The 24,513-nt window shown below is 36.7% G+C and overlaps 2 protein-coding genes across 2 annotated transcripts; one reads left to right on the top strand and one right to left on the bottom strand.

Annotated features, from left to right (window-relative positions):
• Nucleotides 1-430: 430 nt before the first annotated feature.
• Nucleotides 431-12,182, bottom strand: LOC107796487 (ubiquitin receptor RAD23d). The gene is made up of 12 exons (XM_075235240.1): nucleotides 11,961-12,182; nucleotides 10,991-11,152; nucleotides 10,749-10,802; nucleotides 10,301-10,383; nucleotides 10,131-10,187; nucleotides 9,844-10,021; nucleotides 1,794-1,946; nucleotides 1,646-1,711; nucleotides 1,524-1,571; nucleotides 1,329-1,435; nucleotides 1,101-1,179; nucleotides 431-760 (listed from the first exon to the last, which is right to left on the bottom strand). Exons 1-12 carry the CDS (start codon nucleotides 12,024-12,026, stop codon nucleotides 644-646), a joined length of 1,170 nt encoding a protein of 389 aa, XP_075091341.1. The 5' UTR covers nucleotides 12,027-12,182; the 3' UTR covers nucleotides 431-643.
• A 2,485-nt stretch (nucleotides 12,183-14,667) lies between these two features.
• Nucleotides 14,668-22,085, top strand: LOC107809475 (putative dolichyl pyrophosphate Man9GlcNAc2 alpha-1,3-glucosyltransferase). Its single transcript, XM_016634123.2, has 6 exons — nucleotides 14,668-15,200; nucleotides 15,289-15,472; nucleotides 15,574-15,681; nucleotides 16,641-16,802; nucleotides 21,166-21,418; nucleotides 21,525-22,085. The coding sequence occupies exons 1-6, from the start codon at nucleotides 14,803-14,805 to the stop codon at nucleotides 21,962-21,964; spliced, it is 1,545 nt and encodes a 514-aa protein (XP_016489609.2). The 5' UTR covers nucleotides 14,668-14,802; the 3' UTR covers nucleotides 21,965-22,085.
• The last annotated feature ends 2,428 nt before the right edge of the window (nucleotides 22,086-24,513 follow it).

Genomic DNA, 24,513 nt, shown 5'->3' with positions numbered 1-24,513 from the left:
CTTTGATTAAGAAGTTGAGAAAAACAAAGAAATTTGATTGTTAAAGGCAATAGAGATGCTCTTGTTATCTCACCATATTCTGTAAACGAGAACATTCTATTTCGTTTAACGTTTATACATTTGATTGGATAGTTAAGAAAAAGGACTAAATAGTAAATTATCCACCAATGTTTTTCTCCTTTCACTTTAGTAAAAGGTTATTTATGTACGAGAGAATTCTATCTGTTTAAGGGGAGCGAATTCTCGTACACCTTCCTTGCCCCGGAAGTAGGAATAATAGTATTGTGGTCTCATGTCCCAGCCAATTAGTTAAGTAGCTATCAGCATTTGAGACGATGATATTTTTTTCTACAAGGGACATTCTGTAAATTAAGCACAAAAGATACCGAGGTAAGGCAAGAGCCGATTTGGCAACTGGGAAAAAAGTACCTAGTCTAACTTTAGGGCACGATTTTACTGATATAATATCCATTATACAAAAGGGTCCGAGTATCCAAGATTTGCCACTGGGAATGAGGAAATAAAATGTACTCCACACGGCAAGATATATAGGAAGGAAGTCACACACATTTAAAATGAAGAGAAGAAAAACAACGTATAATGGAAACTATAACAGGTCAAATAGCACCCAGTTCAATCCATGTCATTCGTCAAACTCATGCATGTGATCTAATAGATAGTTTGCAGCCAGCTCCTCATTTTTGTTGCACGCAAAGTATACTTCCAATACTAAAGCTCGATCAAACCCCATAGCTTCAAGCTGCCAAAATAATATCACTAACCGTAATAGACAATACATGAAATTTATATTAGCTGACTATATATCTTGCATAGCTGGTCCATCAGCATTTTCAGCTATCAAAGTAAAAACATTCGCATTAAAACATCAATAATTGCAAATGCAATCTTTCTCAGAATGATTGTGACACAATTCAAAACCCAACTCTCAATATGGCCTAGTGTTACGTCAAAACATTTGCAACAGTTAATTACCCATTTAAGTTCCCCGTGACATTTTAACCTTCTAGATTCTATTATGAAATAAGGTCTACCATTGACGACTTATTTGATGAAAGCTAAAGGATAACTAAATAACTTACACGTTCAATAGCCTCACGCTCTTCAGGTGTAACAGTCACCGCTTGTGGTATTGCTCCTGCCATCTGCCCGAGCGCATTCCTTGATACACCATATAGTGAGAAAATCAGTCTTGCATACATGCTCAAGATGGTAAAGAAAGGATCTAGAATAGATTGACTAAGACACATATAGAACAAGCTCTAAAATGCAGAAAAACAGTTTAGGCGGGTAATAACAGATGTTCTCACCCCTCCCCTTCAACAGGTTCATTGATGAGGCGCAGGAAGTCGGGTTGATGCTCTTGAATAAGCCGCATCAAATGCGGATTTTGCTTACCCAACTCCTGGAGCATAGGCTGCAGATAAACAAATGTCATGGTTCTAGCAAGTCTGAAAGTACTTGGAGCAAACAAACAATTAGTCATAGCATGTATAATCCAATACCTGCAAGATTTGTGGATTGGCTTGAACCATTGCTCGAAGGGCCTGGAACTGTTAATGGAGAAGGATATAAAATTATGCTTTCAAATTTATATAATCTATTTTGGAGAAAGTGTATAACCCACCTGTGGACTATTGCGTAGAAAATCCAAATTTCCAGAACCGGCATTTGAACCCACATTTGGTAGACCCTGATTGGGTAAATACAAATTTAGGATAAGGCCAGAACGAACAATAAGTAAGCAAATTTAACCTTCCAGGTATACTTACTACCTGAGGAAACAGATCCAAAGGATTAGCATTTGGCCCACTGGAAGGAACTGTGGGTAGTGAAGCCTCTTGCGCTGAAGGGTTTACAGCCTGTCCGCTGGCAGGAGCAGCAGCTGTAGGGGCAACAGGCGGAATTTCGGCTTGTTCAGGAATACCCTGAAAGAAAATCATGTGTTTTCAGGATAGGCTAAAGATGCAACCACAGAAAATAAAAGAACATAGCGGTGTACACTTTAATAAGACAACAAACGAGGACGGAGGACCATATAAGATATTTTCTTAATTCATTTATTAGTCCCATTTCCTAAGCATAACAGCTTAAAATGGATATTAAGAGCCCGTTTGGATTGGCTTAAAAGCTAGTCAAACCAGCTATTAAGCACTTTTTAGCTTTTTGGAGTGTTTGGCAAAAGAAAAAACTGCTTAAAAAAAGCCAAAAGTTGGCTGAACCTAACTTCTCCGTTTTTAGCTTAAAAGTCATTTTATTTTGACCAACGAAATTACTTAGAGCCCGTTTGGATTAGCTGGAAAAAAGTAGCTTATTAGCACAAGTGCTTAAAAGCAGCTTTTAAGTACCGGAGCTTGTTTTATAAATAACCAGTTACCTGTTTGGATAAAAGTGCTGAAACATAAAAAAAATTGTTGAAGTGTTTGGTAAACAAGTGCCGGTAAGCACTTTTTTCTATTAAAACGACAGAAATATCCTTAAAGTTGTTTAACATTATAAAAGAGCTGATTTCTACAATATATTTAATTTTGAATTAATGCAAATAAATAATAATTTAATTTGATTACTTAAGATAATTTTATAAATATAATTCTTGAACACACATTTTCCACCAAGTAAACTTCCATAAAATGAAATGAGCTCATTGTTCTTCATAAATAAGAAACAACAAAAATGATGCATTCTAACTTCTTGTTCTGAAACATTTCATAAGTTAAAGCTAACACTTCAAATATATTTTTAAATTGATTCAAATAATTACAAGCATCAAGCTTCACAAATTTCATTAGCAATCAAATCACGAAGACCCATCCAAAGGAGATCACTTTGTTCTTCTACATTTCCCGCATCTATATTGTTATTAGCTCTTGAAGATGTACCAATATCAATAGATGGAACACATCTCTCATTCTCAGCTGCTCGGAATGCATCATCCGCATTGCATTTTTTTCTAATATAGCTGTGAATGCCATAGTAGCCAGTACGATGTCTCTCTGATACCATGTGAGAAGGCACGGGAGAAAATATGTTATTGATATTAGATGAACAATACAATACAAGAGGTCCTTATTTATAGCTATACTATACAAGGACATACTACTCTTCTACCAATGTGGGACAATACTACACTATATACATGCTGTAAACTAACACTCCCCCTCAAGCAGGTGCATACAAATCATATGTACCGAGCTTGTTACATATATAACCAATACGAGGACCAGTGAGAAACTTGATAAAAATATCTGCAAGTTGATCATTCGACCTCACAAACTTTGTAGCAATCTCTCCTGAAAGTATCTTTTCTCTGAAGAAGTGACAATCAATCTCAATGTGTTTAGTTCTCTCATGGAACACCGGATTTGATGCAATATGAAGGGCAGCTTGATTATCGCACACAAGTTCCATCCGACTGATTTCACCAAATTTCAACTCCTTGAGCAATTGTTTGGTCCAGACTAGCTCACATGTTGCCATAGCCATTGCTCGATATTCTGCTTCTGCACTAGACCGAGCAACTACATTCTGTTTCTTGCTCTTCCAGGACACCAAATTTCCTCCTACTAAAACACAATATCCAGACGTAGAACGTCTATCAGAAGGTGATCCTGCCCAATCAGCATCTGAGTATCCAATGATCTGCTCATGACCTCGATCCTCAAAGAGTAACCCTTTGCCTGGAGCCGATTTTATATATCGAATAATGCGGACAACTGCATCCCAATGACTATCACAGGGAGAATTCATAAACTGACTTACAACACTCACAAGATAAGAAATGTCGGGTCTAGTCACTGTGAGATAATTTAATTTTTCAACCAGCCGCCTATAGCTTGCAGGATCGCTAAGCGGCTCCCCCTGTCCTGGCATAAGTTTAGAATTCGGATCCATCGGAGCGTCAACAGGTCTGCAACCTATCATCCCCGTCTCCTCAAGAATGTCTAAAGCATATTTTCTTTGAGAAATAACAACACCTGAGCTAGACTGGGCAACCTCAATACCTAGAAAGTACTTCAATCTGTCTAGATCCTTAGTTTGGAAGTGCTGGAAGAGATGCTGCTTCAGATTGGTAATACCATCCTGATCATTGCCAGTAATAACAATATCATCAACATATACTACCAGATAAATACAGAGACTTGAAGCAGAGTGCCGATAAAACACAGAGTGATCAGCTTCACTACGAATCATGCCAAACTCCTGGATAACCGTGCTGAACTTACCAAACCAGGCTCGAGGAGACTGCTTTAGGCCATAAAGTGACCGACGCAAGCGACATACAAGGCCACGAGACTCTCCCTGAGCAACAAAACCAGGTGGTTGCTCCATGTAAACCTCATCCTCAAGATCATCGTGAAGAAAGGCATTTTTAATGTCCAGCTGATAGAGGGGCCAATGACGAACCGCAGCCACGGATAGAAAAAGGCGGACTGAAGCCACTTTAGCCACGGGAGAGAAGGTATCACTGTAATCGAGCCCAAATATCTGAGTATATCCTTTAGCAACAAGACGGGCCTTAAGTCGATCAATCTGTCCATTGTATTGGTTATATATGTAACAAGCTCGGTATATATGATTTGTATGCACCTGCTTGAGGGGGAGTGTTAGTTTACAGCATGTATATAGTGTAGTATTGTCCCACATTGGTAGAAGAGTAGTATGTAAGACCTCAGATATATCATGGTGGTCAGCAGAGGTAAATAAAGGTTTAGACTCAAAAAATGTGACGTCAGCTGACATAAGGTACCTACGAAGATCGGGAGAATAACAACGATATCCCTTCTGAATTCCCAAGAGCTAAGTTATGAACAAAACACATGCTCCCAAAAACACGAGGTGGAAGAGAGTATAAGGGTGACTGGGGAAACAATACTGAATGCGGAATCTGATTCTTGATGGGAGATGAAGGCATCCGATTAATCAAATAACAAGCTGTGAGAACTGCATCGCCCCAAAAACGCAGCGGAACACGAGATTCAATTAGAAGCGTGCGAGCAGTCTCAATAAGGTGCCTATTCTTTCCCTCAGCAACTCCATTTTGCTGAGGGGTATAAGGACAAGATGTCTGATGAATAATTTCTTGAGAAGTCATAAACTGCTGAAATTGAGAAGATAAATATTCTAAGGCATTATCACTGCGAAAAATGCGAATAGAAACACCAAATTGGTTTTTGATTTCAGCACAGAAACTCTGAAATATAGAAAATAACTCAGAACGATCTTTCATTAAGAAAAACCAAGTACATCTTGAATAATCATCAATGAAACTGACAAAATAACGAAATCCCAAGGATGAACTGACTCTACTAGGACCCCATATATCAGAATGAACTAAGGAGAAGACAGACTCTGCATGACTCTCAACACTACGCGAAAAGGAGGCTCGGGTATGTTTCCCAAGTTGACACGACTCACAATCTAATGTAGACAAACTAGATAAACTAGGCACCATCTTCTGAAGTTTGGATAAACTCGGATGTCCTAAACGTCTGTGGATTAGATCTGGAGGATCTGTAACTAGACATGTTGTGGAAGGACTGAGTGAGTTAAGGTAGTAAAGGCCTTCTGATTCACGTCCTGTACCAATTGTCTGTCCCGTACTGCGGTCCTGCATAATAAAAGAATCGTCAATAAAATATATACCACAATGGAGGGCACGAGTCAAACGACTAACAGATGCAAGACTAAAAGGACAGCCAGGGACATAAAGAACGGAATCTAGGGTGATAGAAGACAAGGGATTAGCTTGTCCAACTCCTTTTGCCTTAGTTTGACATCCATTGGCTAAAGTAACAGTGGGAAGAGACTGTGAATATACAATATTTGACAAAAGTGATATATTACCAGAGATGTGATCAGAAGCGCCGGAGTCCATGACCCATGGGCCAAGAGTGCTAGACTGGGAAACACAAGCAAAAGAATTACCAGTAACAGAAGTATCAGTCTGAGCAACTGAGGCTACTTGTGGAGATGTCTGCTTACTTGCTCGATACTGAAGGAGCTCATTATATTCTTCTTTAGATAAAGAAAATCCTTGGTTACCTGGAGTCTCGGTCTGAGCAATGTAAGCATTTTTGGGTGGACGACCATGTAAGGAAAAGCACATTTCACGAGTGTGTCCAAGTTTGTGACAATAAGAACACTTGGGTCTAGATCTTCCAAATCGACCTCCTCCTCGTCTATGCTCCATAGTTTGAGATGCCCGAACATCCATTGTCTGGGATGCAAGAACAGAGGAATCAAGTATCTGTGATGAGATCACTGGTGGACTTGGTGCTGCAGCAAGGCGGAGTAATCGAGAGAATAATTCATCAACTGTCGGGACAGACGGACTAGCCAAAATCTGGTCGCGTACTGAATCAAGATCATTAAGAAGTCCAGCGAGGGTAAGAACGAGAAACATCTTCTGTCGCTGCTCTTGTTGTTTTTCCACACTAGCAGAAACTGGCATCAACTTCTCAAATTCCTCCATGACTGCCTGTACTTGACCCAAGTAAGTAGACATATCCAATTCCTGCTTCTTTAAGTTTGTCATCCGTGATATCACATAATAGAAGCGAGATATGTCATTAGTGTATAAGGTGCGTGCCTTTGCCCAAACCAAATAACATGTCTGGAATGGACGAAACAAGGGCATCAACTTGGAATCAATAGATCGCCACAAGATGCTACATAACTGAGCATCGATTTTTGCCCAAAGTGCTATTGTCTTTTCATCTCCATCGCTAGACTGTTTGATTAGATGATCTTGAACACCTTGACCTCTACACCATAACTCGACAGATGAAGCCCAAGCTAAGTAGTTTGAACCTCCCATTAAAGGTTCCGAGGTAATAATAGCACTAGAGCTTCCAGAACTCATGTTTCTAAACCCAAAAACATCAAATCCCAAAGACATTGTTGCAAATTATTACCAAATAGGAGAAAGAATCAACGGTAATCCACTGAAACAGTGTACGGAAACACAGAAACAGAATACAGAAATATTGTAGCTTGCCGGAATCTATTGTAGCTATCGGAATAGTACTATAGCTGCCGGAAAAAAACTCAACGTTGTCGGAATGAAATGAAAACAGTAGGGGTAGGATCGGAATTACCAGGCGACCCAACTGTTCTGAAGGAAGATTTTCAAAAAATGACCGGAAGTGGTCGTACGCGCCGGCGCGTGAGCTCACGCGCGTGAGCTTCTGGTGGCGCGTGAGGAGGCTGCTGCCGGAGTTTTTCATTGGGGTTTGGTTACCGGACAGTGACGACTCTTGTGGTAGTGTTGGATTTTGCACAACACTGACAGAAATGAAGCAGATAGAAAATAGCCTTAAAAAAAGTACTGATTTCTCTTTCCCGGAATCGCTGAAATTTATGCACAGCGATTTCTCTTTCCCGGAATCGCTGGAATTTATGCACAGCGATAAGTCTCTCACAATTGCTCTGATACCATGTGAGAAGGCACGAGAGAAAATATGTTATTGATATTAGATGAACAATACAATACAAGAGGTCCTTATTTATAGCTATACTATACAAGGACATACTACTCTTCTACCAATGTGGGACAATACTACACTATATACATGCTGTAAACTAACAGTGTCAATATGATAGAAAGGCTTGTCTCGCAAAATAGACCACCTTGCTTTCTATACCCCAAATGTGCGCTCTACAATATTTCTACAAGAAGAATGCAAATATTTAATTTAATTCGTCCTCTTGGTTCTCGCAATTGTCGTGTCGCACCGTGGCGAAATTATGCTAGGTGGCATCTCACATTATCTCCTTTGTGTGAAGTCATATATCCTTTCATGTGTGGATATCCTGCTCAAGCCATGTAACGGACGATATCTCCCTTTCTTTAAATTAAGGAACAATCGTTACACAAGTTGAAGGGATATATAGCTCTATATATCCGCACATGAAGGGATATATGGCTCCATACAAAGGAGATAATGTGAGATACCACCTAGCAGAATTTCGCCGCGGTGCGACACGACAATTGCGAGAACCAAGAGGACGAATTGAAAATTTAACTATTTGCATTCTTCTTGTAGAATTATTGTCGAGCGCACATTTGAAGTTTGGAAAGCAAGGCGGCCTATTTTGCGAGACATGCCTTTCTATGACACTCAAAGAGACATCGTACTTGCTACTATGGCCATTCACAACTATATTAGAAAAAAATGCAATGTGGATGATGCATTCCGAGCAGCTGAGAATGAGAGATATGTTCTATCTATTGATCATGATATTGGTACATCTTCGAGAGCTAATAACAACATAAATGCGAGAAATGTAGAAAAACAAAGTGATCTCCCTTGGATGGATCTTCATGATTTGATTGCTAATGAAATTTATGAAGCTTGATGCTTGTAATTATATGAATATTGTATTTGAGTCAATTTAAAAGTATATTTGAAGTGTTAGCTTTATGTTTTAGCTTTAATTTATGAGATGCTTCAGAACAAGAAGTCAAAATGCATAATTTTTGTTCTTTCTTTTTCTTATTTATGGAAGACAATGAGCTCGTTTCATTTTTATGGAAGTTTACTTGATTGAAAGTGGTGGAAAATGAGTGCTTAAGAATTATATTTATAAAAACTATCTGAAATAATCAATTTAAATTGAAATTAAATTAAAATATAAATTATTATTTATTTGCATTAATTTAGAATTAAATATATTATAGTAATCGGCTCCTTTATAATGTTAACAGCTTTAAGGATATTTCTGTCTTTTTAACAGGAAAAAGTGCTTACCAGCACTTGTTTACCAAACACTTCAACAGCTTTTTTTAAGTTTCAGCACTTTTATCCAAATAGGTAACTGCTTATTTATAAAACAAGCTACAACACTTAAAAGCTACATTTTTCAAGCTAATCTTAACGGGCTCTAAACCCTAGAAATGAATAAACTAGAAAGGCAATGCAATACACAACGTGAGAGAGTGCATGTTTTGGATGACCTAGAAAGAAATGCAACAGAAATTTGAGGAGTTGGAAAAACTCAATGCTACACAGTAAGAACATTATGTTATTTTTGTGTATGTTTGGAGTACACAGCAAACCCCATGTTTATATAGATGATTGGATAGGATTTTAGAAGCTGTTTTTGTATAGTGAACTCTCTCTTGTATACAACTTGTAAATCGGGGCTTTCAATAAAAGCCTCTTTTGTCAATAAAAGCTACTCCCTGTAATTTCAATTTATCTCTCTCTTCATTTTAGGATGTTCCGAAATGTTTTGATGCTTTTCCATTTCTATCCATCTTTCACAACTTCCATGAATTCAAATCAATTTGATATGAGCTTTTGTTATTTTTCGCAATAGTTTACCTAACACTCTATTGGTTTCATCCACTACGACTAATATACCACACAAGTCAAAATGAGTATTATAAACTCCATGCCCAGTCAAACACCGTTAAAAAAATTGAAAGAGGGGATAACTCATTAATCAAAAAACAAATGCACAAAATGAAGAAAAGGGAGGGAAGGTTCTCTCCAAGGTCAAGAAGGTGAATTAATCCGCATCTCTCACATTAACCAGACAACTAGATTCATCATTTTAACCAATTAAGTGAGAAATTGCAGAAGAAAAATATCATCGTGGAAGACAAACCAGGGAAAGAGAAGGATAACATAGAGAGAGAAGGAAGGTGATCATGCAGAAGGAGAAGAAAATCAACACTGTACTACATGATACACAGATACTCCTGCACAACCAACTACCACGTAAGTTTGAATTTACCACATAGAAAGTCCAACCAGGAATGAGGTGCAAGAGAATGAACATGGACAAGGATCTCAAAAGCAAAATTAGCTGCAGACTCACAGAATACAAGTAGTCAACAGCTCTCTCCGGATTGTTATATGCTGCACGTAAAGCACGCACAACTGTATCCCTATCCCAACTTCCACCACCCATATCAAGAATTTGTTGAACTGTGGCCTCCAAGTTACTTCCAGCAACAAGGTTTGACGCTGCTAGGTCATACACATCTGTTACAGTACTGTTTGACAGAATGGAGTAATACTCAATAAAGACAAGACTAATCACATAGTAAACGCGAGCATAAATAAAAGGGAGGTCCCTAAAACAATCATGTCATATGTATTCACCTAGCATCACCAGGCACAGGGGCAGGAGCAGTAGCAGACTCAGAAGTAGATTGTGGACTGCAAAGCAAACAAATCTTAAAACTAAACCAACAAAAACAACAAAAGGGAAAAGAAATTTCAAGTAAAACCTACCAGTGACGAAACCAAAGATACCAGGAAGAGAAACTTACGGTGCAGCACTTGCAGCGGGAGCTTGAGGTGCTGTTATTGTCTGTCTAGCTTGGGCTTGCCCAGTGGAACTAGCTGGTTGTGCCTAGTCAAACAGTTGTTATCAGCTCTCAAAATCTAGATTGACATAACCATCTTTCAACTGCTTGAATAAAATATTGTTACACTTGCAGTGCTACACGGAAATGGCATGGGAATCGATATTCTACAAGAGAAAATGAAAATATAGCCATTACTCAAAGCCGTATCTCTTTCCGCAATAAGTTATGTGGCAAAAATTACTTAAATGTAGTCTCAACCATCAAACCAGGGCTGAAGATCGCCACACCAAGCAATAGATAGAGGTGCATAAATGCATCTAAAGCGAAGATATATTTTATTCTGAAAGCAAAGAGTGTGGTGGTGATGCAAGCAAGAGAAGAGAAACTTAGGAAGGTATTAAGCTCTCACCGTATCTGAAGGAGCTGCTCGAGAAGACGAGGTTCCAGTTGATGAGGCCTTATTCTACAATAACCACGAAAATATGGACAGTACCAACATCAGCCAACAAAACAAAAGACATATTCACACAGCTCACAGAAGAAGAACTGCCCTTCCAATTTCAAGCCCCTCCCCCTAAACTTTTCTCAAGTCAAGCTAAACAATAGAAGAGCCTATTGCTCAGCACATGCTTGTAACTGCACAGTTGGTACCTTGGAAAGCATAATGACCACGAAACTATTTTCAGCAACTTTGTTTTCCTCAAGCGTTGCAGTGTCCTTTAGAACTTTACCCTGATGAATAAGCATCTGTTGTGCAGCGGGGTAGAAATCTTGTCCCTGAACTGATTCTATGTTTTTCTTCACATCCGCAACCTGAATAATCAGCCATTTTGGTCATCAGCTTATGCAAAGGAAAGGGCAAGGGAGGGAAAGGAGGGGAAAAGAGGGAACATTACCAGAGAAATGATACATAATGCAACACTAAAACTAATAGTAGGATTAATACATTTATATTCAAACATATATCCCCTATTTCAACTAAGTATGATATGGCCGCATGACATGCCTGATCAGGCAACTTGATATAAGAAGTCTTAAAACCAAAACACCTATATCCACAACCACTGTCCCCAGCAAATATAAAAAAGCTAAGTAATTCAGATCACCTCCCTCCTCCCCCCCCCCCCCCAAAAAAAAAAAACCCCCCACACACACAAAAGAAAAGATAAACTATATCGAAGCTTGCACCTCTTGAACAAACCACAAGTTGAAGCACTTTTTGCAACCCAACTTTTATGCAACTAGTCCAACTACCATGGCCATTATGCAAAATGGTACAGGGAACATTTTACAACACCAGCAACAAGTAATTGATCGTCAAGTACTGCAATATTTGCAGTACAACAATTAAAAACTAATGAGAAGTAAACAATTATTCGGGAAACGCCAAATTCAAGTACTATTTAAGCAGTAACATAAGCATGACCCAAAATATTTACTAAGCAGCATTCAAACGTATACTGAAGTGGTTCCCTAAAACAACATGAGCTGCAACTAAAACCCTAATCAGATTACAATGCCGCTAGAGCTAATTAATTTGACGCTCAAATTAGATTGCTAAAAATTAAAATTTTCGAGCAGCGTATACGATATAAAATAAGAGAAAAAGGTTGATAATTACGGTGTCTTCCGGTTTCACTTCGATCTCAAAGTGAGTGCCTTTCAAAGTCTTCACAAAAATCTTCATCTTCAAGCTACTGTTTACCCGTTCCTCTACTCTCTTTTTTTTTTTTTTGGAACCGGCACGTGCAACTTCCGGCCGCCGGCCGTCGCAGGCGGAAAGATTGCAGAGGGAAGAAAATCTGAAGTCGGAATCACAGTGAAAACCGTAGCTGACTTCTCTGTCGTGCTTTATATAGCCGATGGAAAGGCAATTATTTGGTGAACGCCCAAACTTGACAGCTCATATTTGGCCAATAATATGATGCCGTGTGGAGTGCAGCTTCCGCCAGTTTCTTCGGTTTACTGTTATCCGCAGTATCTACAGTCTTCTAATTTGACAAAAGAGGATCCAAGAAAATAAAAAAGACCAAAAGAAAAAAAGAAAGATAAGCAAGTCTTTTAATTAAATTTAAGAAATTGTAGAGTGCTCTATTTTAAGCACTTCATATGTTAAAATACTTCTTTGGTGTTGCACGTACGAGTGTTCATAGTTCGGTTTGGATCGATTTTTCTCTAAAAAGAAACTAAATCAAGTAAGTTGGTTCTTTAAATACTGAAATCAAACCAAATCAATTAAATCGGTTTTTTATCGATTCGGTTTTTGTCGGTTTTTCGATTTTTCGGTTATTTATTATTTTTTTTCTTAAATATGAGACATATACTACCAAACACATATTTCGGTGACTACATTTTCAACGTAACACTATCAAACCAATTGATCTTTGAGAAATCTATTATTTACCAAGATATATTGATGATAATTGAATCAAATAGTGATGAATAATTTAATTACTCAATTAAAAATCGATTATTTTTAACATGAAATAAATTCTTGTACTTAGCAAAAGAAAAATACAAATCAAACTAGAATGTAAAAGCAAAGAATTAAATTATTATAATAGCAAAGAACTAGACTAAAAATATAAATGACTAATATGTATCATAAAATTTTAGTAACTTTATATAAAAAGATACATATATATATGTGTAATAATAAATTTAAATAGCTACTTCTATAGTCGGTTTGGTTCGGATTTTTTCGGTTATTTATTTTATTAAAACCAAACCAAACCAAACTTGATCGGTTTTTAAAATTCAAAATCAAAACCAAACCAAACCTAAAAAGTATCGATTTTTTTGTGGTTTGGTTCGATTTTCATGACACCCGTAGTTGCACGAATGTATCTTGTTGTAACAGTACGGTGATTCCTATTCTTAATGCTACATAGTAGTGAAACAAATTGTCTCTTATTTTCTTGTATACTGAATTTTTAAAAATTAAAATTAAACAGTATATGTATATATAGAGAGAGTTTTCTTAAGATAAAGCAAAATCGTCGTGCAAATAAGTTGCTATTAAGTGCATGGCATTTTCTGTATATGTAGAGTAGGTTTTAGCTGCCATAATTGAGTCGACTGTATGCGCCATATATGTTCGAAATAATTTTATAGTGATTTAAGTTATTATTGATTGTTTTGTGACTTGTGCAAATATTTTATTTTCAGTTGGGATATTAACAACCTACTGTCTTCCCATCCAAGTGATTTGTTAGATAATGAAAAACGAATTAGAGAAAATTCGAAGATAATGTGATACCACCTATTTAATTTACATATATTAATAAGCGTAGGATTTGTTTGGTTGGTATACTAAGAATATTTAATTTTCATACAAAATTTAACATTGATTAATTGTTGCGTCGCTGTTACTTTATTTTTCCAATAAATAATATGCGAGAATTTTTGCTATTTTTTGAGGGATAAATGCAAAATAAAATGAATAGCACATGGATTAAAAGCACTAAGATGGCAAATCTAATCCTTATAATAGTAAATAAAGTTTTATTCTATTAAAAAAGTAAACACATATTTAAATTATAATATGTATACTAATTAGTATTCTCTTTGTTTAATTTTATGTGATGATATTTGATAAGTTACGAAATTAAGAAATTAAAGAAGACTCGTAATATATATGTATACGGGTAAATCTGTGTAAATATTAAGGATATGGTATCCTTAACATTTACATTGCACACGTGAAGTTAAGGAGGTCATGTCCTTAATATTTACACTGCACATATGAAGTTAAGGACATGATGTCCTAAAGTTTAACAATGAAAGGTATAAATACAGGATACTTTGTCCTTAATATTTACACAACATTCATGAAGTTAAGGACACCATGCCCTTAATATTTACACAACACTCATAAAGTTAAGGACACTATGTCCTTAACATTTACACTGCACACATGAAGTTAAAGACACCATGTCCTTAATATTTACACTGCACATATGAAGTTAAGGACATGAAGTCCTAAAGTTTAACAACAGAAAGTGCAAATACAAGTTAAGGACGTCATGTCCTTAATATTTACACAGCACATATGAAGTTAAGAATATGATGTCCTAAAATTTAACAAAGGAAGGTGAATATACAGGACACTTTGTTCTTAATATTTACACATCATTCATAAAGTTAAGGACACTATGTCCTTATATTTACACAATATTCATGTCTAGCACAGGGGTATTTTCATCCGGATGGATAAAAATTTATTAAATACCGGCTAAAGATTAAATACATTTTAAATAGTGGCTAAACAGCTAACTGTGCACTTCCCCCTCATTATACAAAAGTCCGTCCCTTTTTATTTACACGAAAGGAGCAGCCCGAATTCCTTTTCGGGGTGATTGAATTCTTCCCCCCTCCGCCAACCGATTGCGCTCTCCGTCTCCGCCCAAATTGAGTATTAAGCTCCTATATTTTTTCTCTCCGGTGAAATCTCTCAGAGTAAAATGGAGAAGAAGAAAAAAGCAACGTATCCAACAAGTGACGATTCCGAATCCAACCTCTGGTCTTTTCTGACTCAAAGGGGCACTACAGCTTCCTTCGTTTGCATCACTCTCTTTGCAATTTTAGTCCGAGTAGCAGTATCAATCCACCCTTATTCAGGCGCTGGAACTCCTCCCAAATACGGAGATTACGAAGCTCAGCGTCATTGGATGGAGATCACACTCAATCTCCCGGTTAAAGAATGGTACCAAAATAGTACTGTCAATGATCTGAAATATTGGGGTCTTGATTACCCTCCTCTTACAGCGTACCAAAGCTACATTCATGGTCTTTTCCTTAGATTTTTTGATCCACAGTCAGTTGCACTCTTCACTTCCCGCGGCTACGAATCTTATATTGGGTATGACTTAACTTCAAAGTTCTGATTTTTTTCGGAGTATCTACTGGGAGATGAGATAATAAAAGAATTTGATGCGTTTTTTATGCAGAAAATTGTTGATGCGGTGGACAGTGTTATTATCCGACGTCCTAATATTTTTTCCCGCTGTTATTTATTTTGTTACTGTTTATTACTCTGGTACTCATGACGGGCCGAAAAGTGGTAATATGTGGCACTTTGCCATGATTTTGTTGAATCCATGTCTCATATTGATTGATCATGGTCATTTTCAGGTACTATATCTCTCGTGGCCTGTGATTTGCCCCTTAGATTTTGAAGTTTTTGTTCATTTGTTCGAAAGCTTTGATTTTTGATTTCAATTTCTTTGATGCAGTATAATTGTATTAGCTTGGGGTTTACTGTTGCTGCTGTTTCTGCAATCCTATCTGATAGAGACATTTTTGGTTCTATTTTGTTCACTCTTGCTCTTAACCATAAACAGGTAATATATCTGTCTGTGCATATTTACCTCAAAGCAAATCTGAATATGTACTTTGTGCATATCTTTTCTTGTATAGTTGTATAAGGAAGTACCAAATTGTCACTTGCGGGAAACTCCTTGCCGAGGGCCTGTGCACCCCCGGGATTAGTCGGGGCTCAAAGAGACTCGGACACCCGGTACAAAATCAAAAAAAAAAAAGGAAGTACCAAATTGTGGGTGTTCACGTTTACTTTTCATTTCTGGTGGAAAAGCTATTTATGAGTGGTGACTGAATGGCTATGCTAATTTATATTTGGTAGTATCCCGTATGTCTTAGGAAAAAATGGATCTTTGACCTAACTCCACTCCAAAAGGTAGCTTATGAGGTGAGTATTATCCAATACCACGTAAAGAGAACCCATTCACACCCTCAACCAATGTGGGGCTCTAACAATATGAAGCCAATTTTAGAGATGAAAAGGATAGAGTTGCTAAAGAGAGGGAGTGGGGCCATTCTCGAGAGATGAAAAGGACAAAATTGCTAAAGTGAGGAAGTAGAGTCATTTTCCATAGATGAAAAGGACAGAATTGCCTAGGAGAGGAAGTAGGGTCATTTATGAGTTTGATAGATCTGAATACATTTATATGTCCTCAAGCTGACTGGTTGACACATCAAAATCTTCATACTTAGTATACCTCCTTGTACGAAATTGAATGGTATGGTAATGACAAAAGTATGCTTTGAATTGTATGGTAATAATTACTTGGAATCATATTTAGCTACGCGCTTTTAAGTTTGATGGTGAATTTATGATATCTTGCTTGAGTAACTTAATGTGATTTTAAACTTATGCCAAAGGTTTGTTATCATGATTGACTATCTACTAGGTTTATTGGGAGTTACTCTTTAAAGTTATTGATGTGTGGTTCTTAGCTCTGATGTATTATCAAATATTACTTACAGATCATGATTTATGCAGATGAGTGCCTATTTTGCACCTGCATTTTTTGGCTATCTCTTTGGTAAATGCTTAAGGCGGCAGAATCCTTTTCTTGAGGTCTTGAAATTGGGCTTGGCGGTGTTAGGAACGTTCATTGTTCTTTGGTGGCCATATCTTTATTCTTTGGAAGCACCTTTGGAGGTAAAAGAATGGTGCTTTAAATTACAAGTACATTGAATCATGATTTACGTGCTTTGGGTTACTGGCTCCATTGGTTTGAAAGATGACATCCAATATCCTAAAATCTCCTCAGTTAATAGTTGGAGGAGTTACGATTATTATATTTGCTTTTTCAAAATACAGTTTCAGGACTCGTGCTAAGGCTTGCCTTGGTGAATGGCGAGCTGAAATTGCTTGAGGTAAAGCAAAAGCCTAAGCAAGTAACCTTTTGGCCTCAATTTTGTTAAAAAATAATGAAAATAGATGATACACTTATGTTGAAAATCTTTTTGAGAAAAAAGCGAAATGGGAAAAGAATTGGGTGAAGACATGAATTCTTATGTCTTACGATATCTTTTTATAGGCACATTGTACAATGTGTATAGCTATGTTTGTGACATCGGAGATTAACACTATATGAACATATGAGTATTTTACACTTTACTATCTAACAATCTTATCATAAACATTTGCTTTAAGTTTAACTTTTGGTGAAAAAGGGGAGAGCAAAAGAAAGTCACGATGCCAATATTAGTGTCTAGGTTTATGTGAAAATGGAGCTTTTCTTTCTAAGATTGATAATTTTTTTGCCATTTAATTGATTTCTATGAGAAAAGAATAATTTCATGTAAAACATTATTTAATTTAACATAGATTCTTTTTCCCCTAGGGCTTTGGTCTAGTGGTAAGAGCGCAACACGTGATGTGATGTGTGGAATAGGTGCATGTCACGGGTTCAAACCTTGCCACAGACAAAAGCTTGGTATTTTAATGGCAAAGGGTAGAAGAGTGGACCTATTATCCACTGAATTTCGAATCGTGCATCAGAGGCGGACCCACAATTTTTACGCGACGGGGGCACATTATTCTGCTCAACCAGTGCCTTTTTAGTATTCAGGGTGCCAACTGCTTTAAATTAACCATTTTCAAGATATATACGTATATATATATACGGGATTTCGGCCGAAGTTTACGGGGTCCGGTGACCCCTCACCCATACACATGGGTCCGCCTCTGTCGTGCACCATGGGCCCAAGGGAATTTCTCGGTTATCAATAGAAAAATTTAACAAAGATTCTTTAGCAATGATGAGCATTATCTTGTTTCTAACCCTTTTTGGTATTTTTTCTTATTGAAATAGTATCACTGTACTAAATATATGCATTTTTAAAACTCTAGGCTGTCACGCCTCTTTCCTTAGGGTTTATATCCCTGCAGATAGAGGTTTGCTTTTAAAACAATGATTTTACCTTATTGTCTTGAATTTGCTTATTGCATTTGTAGAACTTGCATGTACAGTAAAACAGTTCAGGATTATCCATATTGATTACATTATAAATTCTTAATTACATACTAAAGATGCTTTAGCAGTTTTTTATTGCGCTAAATATCATTTTCGGTTTTATAAAAGAAGTAATGTTAGTGCCTCACAATGACGTTAGAGTGGCAACTGCAGATGTTACCATACCACCCAGAAGGGTAGGGATGGGAATGACTTATGCTGTGATGGGGTAATTTCACGCCCACGGTGGAATTTGCATATAAAAAAGAACAATTGATTTCTAGTCATATCTAATAAACGAATAAGGAAGACTGAGTTAGTGTTGAAAGGTAAGTAAACTTGATACTCTATAGTTACTATTTTATTTATTTTTTATTTCTATCAAAATATTCCATGACGCCAACTTGTTTATATCCAAAATAACAATAACACATTTTAGCAAAAAAACAAAACAAAAAACAATAACACATAAGAGGACATAAATCTTAATTCTTACCCTCCATTACATGGTATCAAATGATTTCGACCATTGTTGTGTACATTCGAACCCACAAACACTAACTTAAAGTTATAAGGGAAATTTTCGTAAATACAAGATTTATAAGAGTTAATTATATAAACTATAACTAATACATATATTATTTTCTTCGTCCTAATTTATGTGGTGTTGTTTGACTTGGTTGACTTTTAAAATTTGTGGTCTAAAACAAGTCTTACATATGTGTAGCTATAATTCATTTCATTAAGGGTAAATTAAGAAGTTTAAAGTTAAATTACTTCCAAATAAGAAGGCGAAATACATAAACGACCCCTTTAAGTTGTCCTCAACGATCAGACAAATACTTCAACTGAACCCTTTTTCATTTTAACACTTCAAGTGGCTATTAAGTAGGTCAAGTAAACACCCGAGTACAGCAGACCATATGCATGAGTTGCACTTGCCAATGACATGTCAAATGGACCAATCAAAAAATGACACGTGTAATTTTACCATAAGAATTTGACACATGTAATTACTAAAAAAAGAAACCTTCTTTTCCTAAACTAGCGCTCCCCACTTTCCCCTCCCCCCTTCTCCTTCTTCTTCTTCTGCCCGTCCCCTCTACTCAAATCCACCAGATTGTCCCAGAATAAAATGCATTCGGCGAAAAGATAATAGACTAAAACCAACAAATTGATAATTAAGAACCAATTCCCACAAATTGATAGACTGAAACTAACAAATTGATAATTGATATTTAAAAAACTGAATCTTGAACAAAACCTCCATCATAAATTCTCTTCTTTTATAATTCTTTGACTTGAACCGATCTTGATTTTGGATCTTGTGATTTCCTCAAAATCTTGTCTTTCTTTGAAGGGGGCAGAGAAAATGTAAACCTCCAGTAAATATATTGAAGAGTTGTATTAGCAAGTAGTTTCTGTTCAACCAGCTAGTGTATGTTGAATTGTATACTGAAGTGAAGGTATGGTGGAAAGGAATGAAACAGAAGGAAATTAAGCACGAGAAAATGGAGGCAGAGGTGATTTAGGGTAGAGGAGGGTGTCGATTGGTGGAGGATAAAATTGGAGGAGAAGGAGGTGTGAAAATTAGGTGGGGTCCACATTATTTTAGGAAAAGAAAAGAGAAAAACTTAATTTTAGGTAGGCAACTCATGTCCCATTTCACGCGATGTGGGCTGACATGGTCAGGTGTTTAGTTGATCTTCCTTTGTGAACAAATAAAGTGTCTATCTGGAAATGGCCTCAATTGTGGTGTTCAGTTCATCGATGATGACAACTTAAAGGGGACGTTTATGTATTTCGCCAAATAAGAAAGTACGACATTCTTTTTTGGACAAACTAAAAAGGGAAGTATGACACATAAATTAGGACAGAGTAATACATAAATTATACAACTAAAATTTTTACACATATTCCATTTTTATATACTATAATCAATATTGTTTCCATGAATAAAAATATAGAAATAAGGAGATTCCGTATTAACCCACCGTTTCGACTAATCATTTATATAACTACTGTTTACATTCTTCCTTTTCTTTATCCGTAAAATATAGGAGAATGAGAATGACTATAGTAGGAGCATATAGTGGGCTTTCTTATATTAGATAGATGAGTTACAACCTTTTAGAGGTAAAGTACAGGAGGAAAATTCCAAAAAGAGGTTGAGTGAATGAGAACACTAGTAAGATGATCATATACAGGGGCTACTGATTTGAGGTTTTACTTGTCTATGTAAACTTCTGCTGATTGTTTCATCCTTCTTGCCTTCTGATTTCTCATGAAAGTTCACCTAGTTGGTGAGTTTCTCTGTCTGAGGTGTATTTTCTTGAGGTTCGCAGGGAGGATTTGGTGGATAATACATGAAAACATTAAAGAACTAAAAGTTAAACTGAGACGTAACTGTTGTGATTACTAGGAGCAAGCATTGTCTCTCTTGTAACTTGGTAGATACTCCATTCGACATCCTCTCGACCCACTTAGTTCATGTCAAAATCAAACGCACAGAAGTCACAAAAGTCAAGTTAACATACCATTGAAGCCGTTTACCAATTTATGTTTTTCTTGAAAATGGTGATGTCTGTTTAGCTTGCGCCACCTAGACTATTCCACCGGCTACCTACTACCTCCCACCAGCACTAGTATCGGGTAACTTTCCCCACCAAGGGTTATGCAGATCGAAAGAAATCACCTAGCCTTTTTGCCTATGTTGGGATTTAAACTTTGGTCTTCCATGATTTTCATCCTACTTCATTGACTGCTAGGCGGCACCCCTGGGTTATCAAATTTATACAATGACCAGTAAATAATTGAACTTCAGGAATTTTGAGCTATACCTTTTAGTTTATAAAAAGTTGTTTGGGAAATTGTTAACAGTGCTAATACACTCTCATAGTCACAATGGCCCTAAAGTTGTAACCTGATTATATTTATATCTTACTTTTCTGAATAGAAATTGCCAACTTGATTGAGGGTTGAGTCCTTGTCCATCTTGTTTGACAAAGATTTCCATCACCATCTGCGAGATTATTAATCAGTTTCTTTTGATACTTGATGCAGGTTCTCTCCCGCCTAGCTCCTTTTGAGAGGGGCATATATGAGGATTACGTGGCTAACTTTTGGTGTACCACTTCAGTCATTGTGAAGTGGAAGAGATTGTTCAGTACGCAAGCACTAAGGATGCTTAGTCTTGTTTCAACTGTTTCCACATGTCTACCCTCAATGCTGCTGCTAATATTGGCGCCGAGCAGAAGAAATTTTCTGTTTGGACTGCTCAGCAGTGCTTTATCATTCTACTTCTTCTCATTTCAAGGTACAAAAAAATTAGTTTGTTTCCCTTATCTGCCTGTGTTTCTACTTATATGTGATTGGCGTCTTTCAGTATAACGTTAAATGATGCTTTTTTGGCCAAATTACAGTTCACGAGAAATCTATTCTGCTGCCTCTTCTTCCAGCAAGCTTCTTGGCGATAGATGAGCCTCTTATTTTTCGCTGGCTAACATATTTTGCCTTGCTCTCTATGTTCCCTCTTCTAAGGCGTGATGAACTGATTCTTCCATATATTGCTTTATATGGTCTCTTCGTCCTCCTGTACAATGCGCCTGTTCAAAGAAAAGACATAAGGGAGACCCGCTCTCGTTTTACAACTTTAAAATATTTTCTCATCGCCTGCTCTATTCTTCTGCATATTGTTTACTTGATGGTAACTCCACCAAGAAGGTACCCTTTCCTCTCTGAGGCAGTAATGATGCTCCTCTGCTTCTCTCAGTTCTTTTTTATTTTTATGTACACAAACATGAAACAATGGCAGTTTCTGAAGTTTTCTAGTCAAACAGTTGGAGAAAAGAAAAATATATAGTACTTTGGTGATTTTCTTGGAGTATATTTTTGGAAGGGTCCATATAGTTGTTTTGACAGAGAATTTGTAAATGAAAGATTTTAGTTTCACTTTCAAATATGAAAGATGCTTATAATTTCAAGTCTGCGGAACACTTGTGATTTATCTTGTACTGCTGAGCATAGAAGAACTAGTAGGAGGCCACTCTCTCCTATTTTAGCCCATTTCATGTGGATTTTGATTGGGCCTAATCTTAGTTTTCATTGTTTTCGAGTTACCTTTATTTCTTTGACCCCTACTCCTGCTCTCTATGATTGCACCACCTTTGTGTGGGTATGCTTGTTATCTGAATGTCATAAGAGGGATGGATATCCAGTAAGTGGTTCTCTTGTGTCTGACATGATTAACTACGTTTTCTACGTTGTTTTCTTATGTCTAAAGTGAAATGTTTGGTGACGAACGTTTTAGCTTCAAAGAGATCAGATACTTGGTGATAGAAAGAAACGAGTACCCCTTAATTGAATTAACCTTTCCCCAATGCATTGATCATGGTCATGGCTGGTCTTTCCTTCAATATTTGTGTAACTAAAGCATAAGAACGAATAGAATAGGTAGAGGGATGGATATCAAGTTCGTAATTCTCCTTTATTTTATTTTATTTTATTTTTTGGTGAGCGTAAGGCAGTATTGTCAAAGGCGTGCTTAAACCCTGAAGCGCAACTCAAAACATGTTGAGCGCTTTGCCTTGCTTTACGGGCGCTTCAATGTCGTATCAAGGCTCTAAGGCATACTTTTCCTGAATGTAATCTTGAAAGGGCGACACTAAATAATTGATATTACACTTTATCATAATTATTTTTTTAATTTTTTTGTCCATATATTTGTTATTTATGCTTATAATTATTGGTCTTGTACTACATATACATATTTTTATTTTTTCTCCAGTTGCACATTTTTTCATTAAGGCCCGCGCGAGGCGTTAGAGCTGTTTTGTGCTTTTCGCCTTTGATAACACTGGCGTAAGAACTACTTGCCTAAGCTCTCTCACTTGCTCAGTTGCTCTATCCAAAATGTTTATCTCCTAGGAAAAACTGTTTGTCATTTTTATGAGCAATTGAAAATCCTGTGCTATGGCTTCAGATTGATATTATCATATGACGTAATGGAGATATAGTGCTTTGCAGAATTTTGAACTTAATGACAATACGAATAATATGTGCGGTAATAATATGTTACTCCTTTTGCTAAATTGTATCCACCCTCTCCTTTTTTCGGGAAATGGCTACAAATCACAAGCAAGTGATATATTTGTGGCGGGAGTCATTGAGGAGTTTGTGTTTGTTTCATTGTCTCTCCTTTTCTAGTTTTTTGAGGGATTCAGTTGGTTTACTGCTATAGTCGTTGTAATTGACTAATTGTATGTGTGAACGTGTGTAGCCGCTCACACTTTGAAGTCAAATTGAGGTGTCTTAAGTGAACAATGACAGCAGTTTCTTTGAAGTCCAGTTTGGTTTAGCCGTTTAGGTCCTTTTCCATTTTATTTCATATACCAATCAAGTTAATCAATGCTCCAAACTGTATTATTAGGAAAGTTGAAAAGTTAGGGGCTTTGAGGAGGAAGCTGACTTTAACTCTTCGTCCTATTCAGACCTTTTAGTTGAGAAGATTATTCTGTTTAGGGATTGTTTCATCTACTTCCAAATTTATTTGTTAATTTCATATCGAAAACATGTGTTGTGAAAGTTATATCTTAACATGATTCTGGGGTCTAGGGTTGTTTGATGTAGCAAAGAAAGCATGGTAGAAGTTGTTTGCGACTTGTTTTGACCCATTTGTTTGATGTAGCAAACAAAACATTTAGGCTAATCATTTTTTAACCCTTTTTTTCCTTGTGATGTCGTTTTTACACACCGTCAAAATGTGAAATTCCATAAAAGCTTTTTAGTAGTTGTAAATTTATGTACACTCGCGGAAAGGGTTGACTTGATTGAGATACCAAATATGACAAAAGAACCCCGTGGGGGAGGGGCAATAAATATGACTACCTATTGCCTACTCTATTAGCTTTATGATTGAAAGTGATCGTATTTTTGTATTGTACAGAAAGGGATATAAAGAAAAATGACGATCACGTTAAGTGGTTGGGAGTTGGATACAAGTCTAGAATCTCATTTTGGATGTGAATTACTTGATCTAATTAGCGTTGACATGTCAAATCTTGCTACTCTACTATGTCCTCTGCTCCCTCTCCTCTAAGCAGAAATGACAAGGGAGAAGGAAGATTCAAGATTTTAAATAAATGTGTGCGGTGATAACAAGATAGTTTAAATAAATACTCATGTGATTAAATTAAATGTCTTTCTTAAAGAGGGTGTGCAATAACATTGAAATACTCATTTGGGCCGTACGTGAATCGGGTTGGTTCGATTTTTATCAAAATCAAATCAAACCAACTATATAACGGTTTGGATTGGTTCAGTTTTGTCGGATTTTTCGAGTTTTTTGTTATTTAAATATTATTTCAATGTTACTTTATTAAATTCTTTATAAGTAAATATATATTTAGTAAA

Source organism: Nicotiana tabacum, chromosome 17, assembly GCF_000715075.1.
Source record: "Nicotiana tabacum cultivar K326 chromosome 17, ASM71507v2, whole genome shotgun sequence".
NCBI lineage: Eukaryota > Viridiplantae > Streptophyta > Magnoliopsida > Solanales > Solanaceae > Nicotiana > Nicotiana tabacum.
This window is presented reverse-complemented; position numbering and strand designations above follow the sequence as displayed.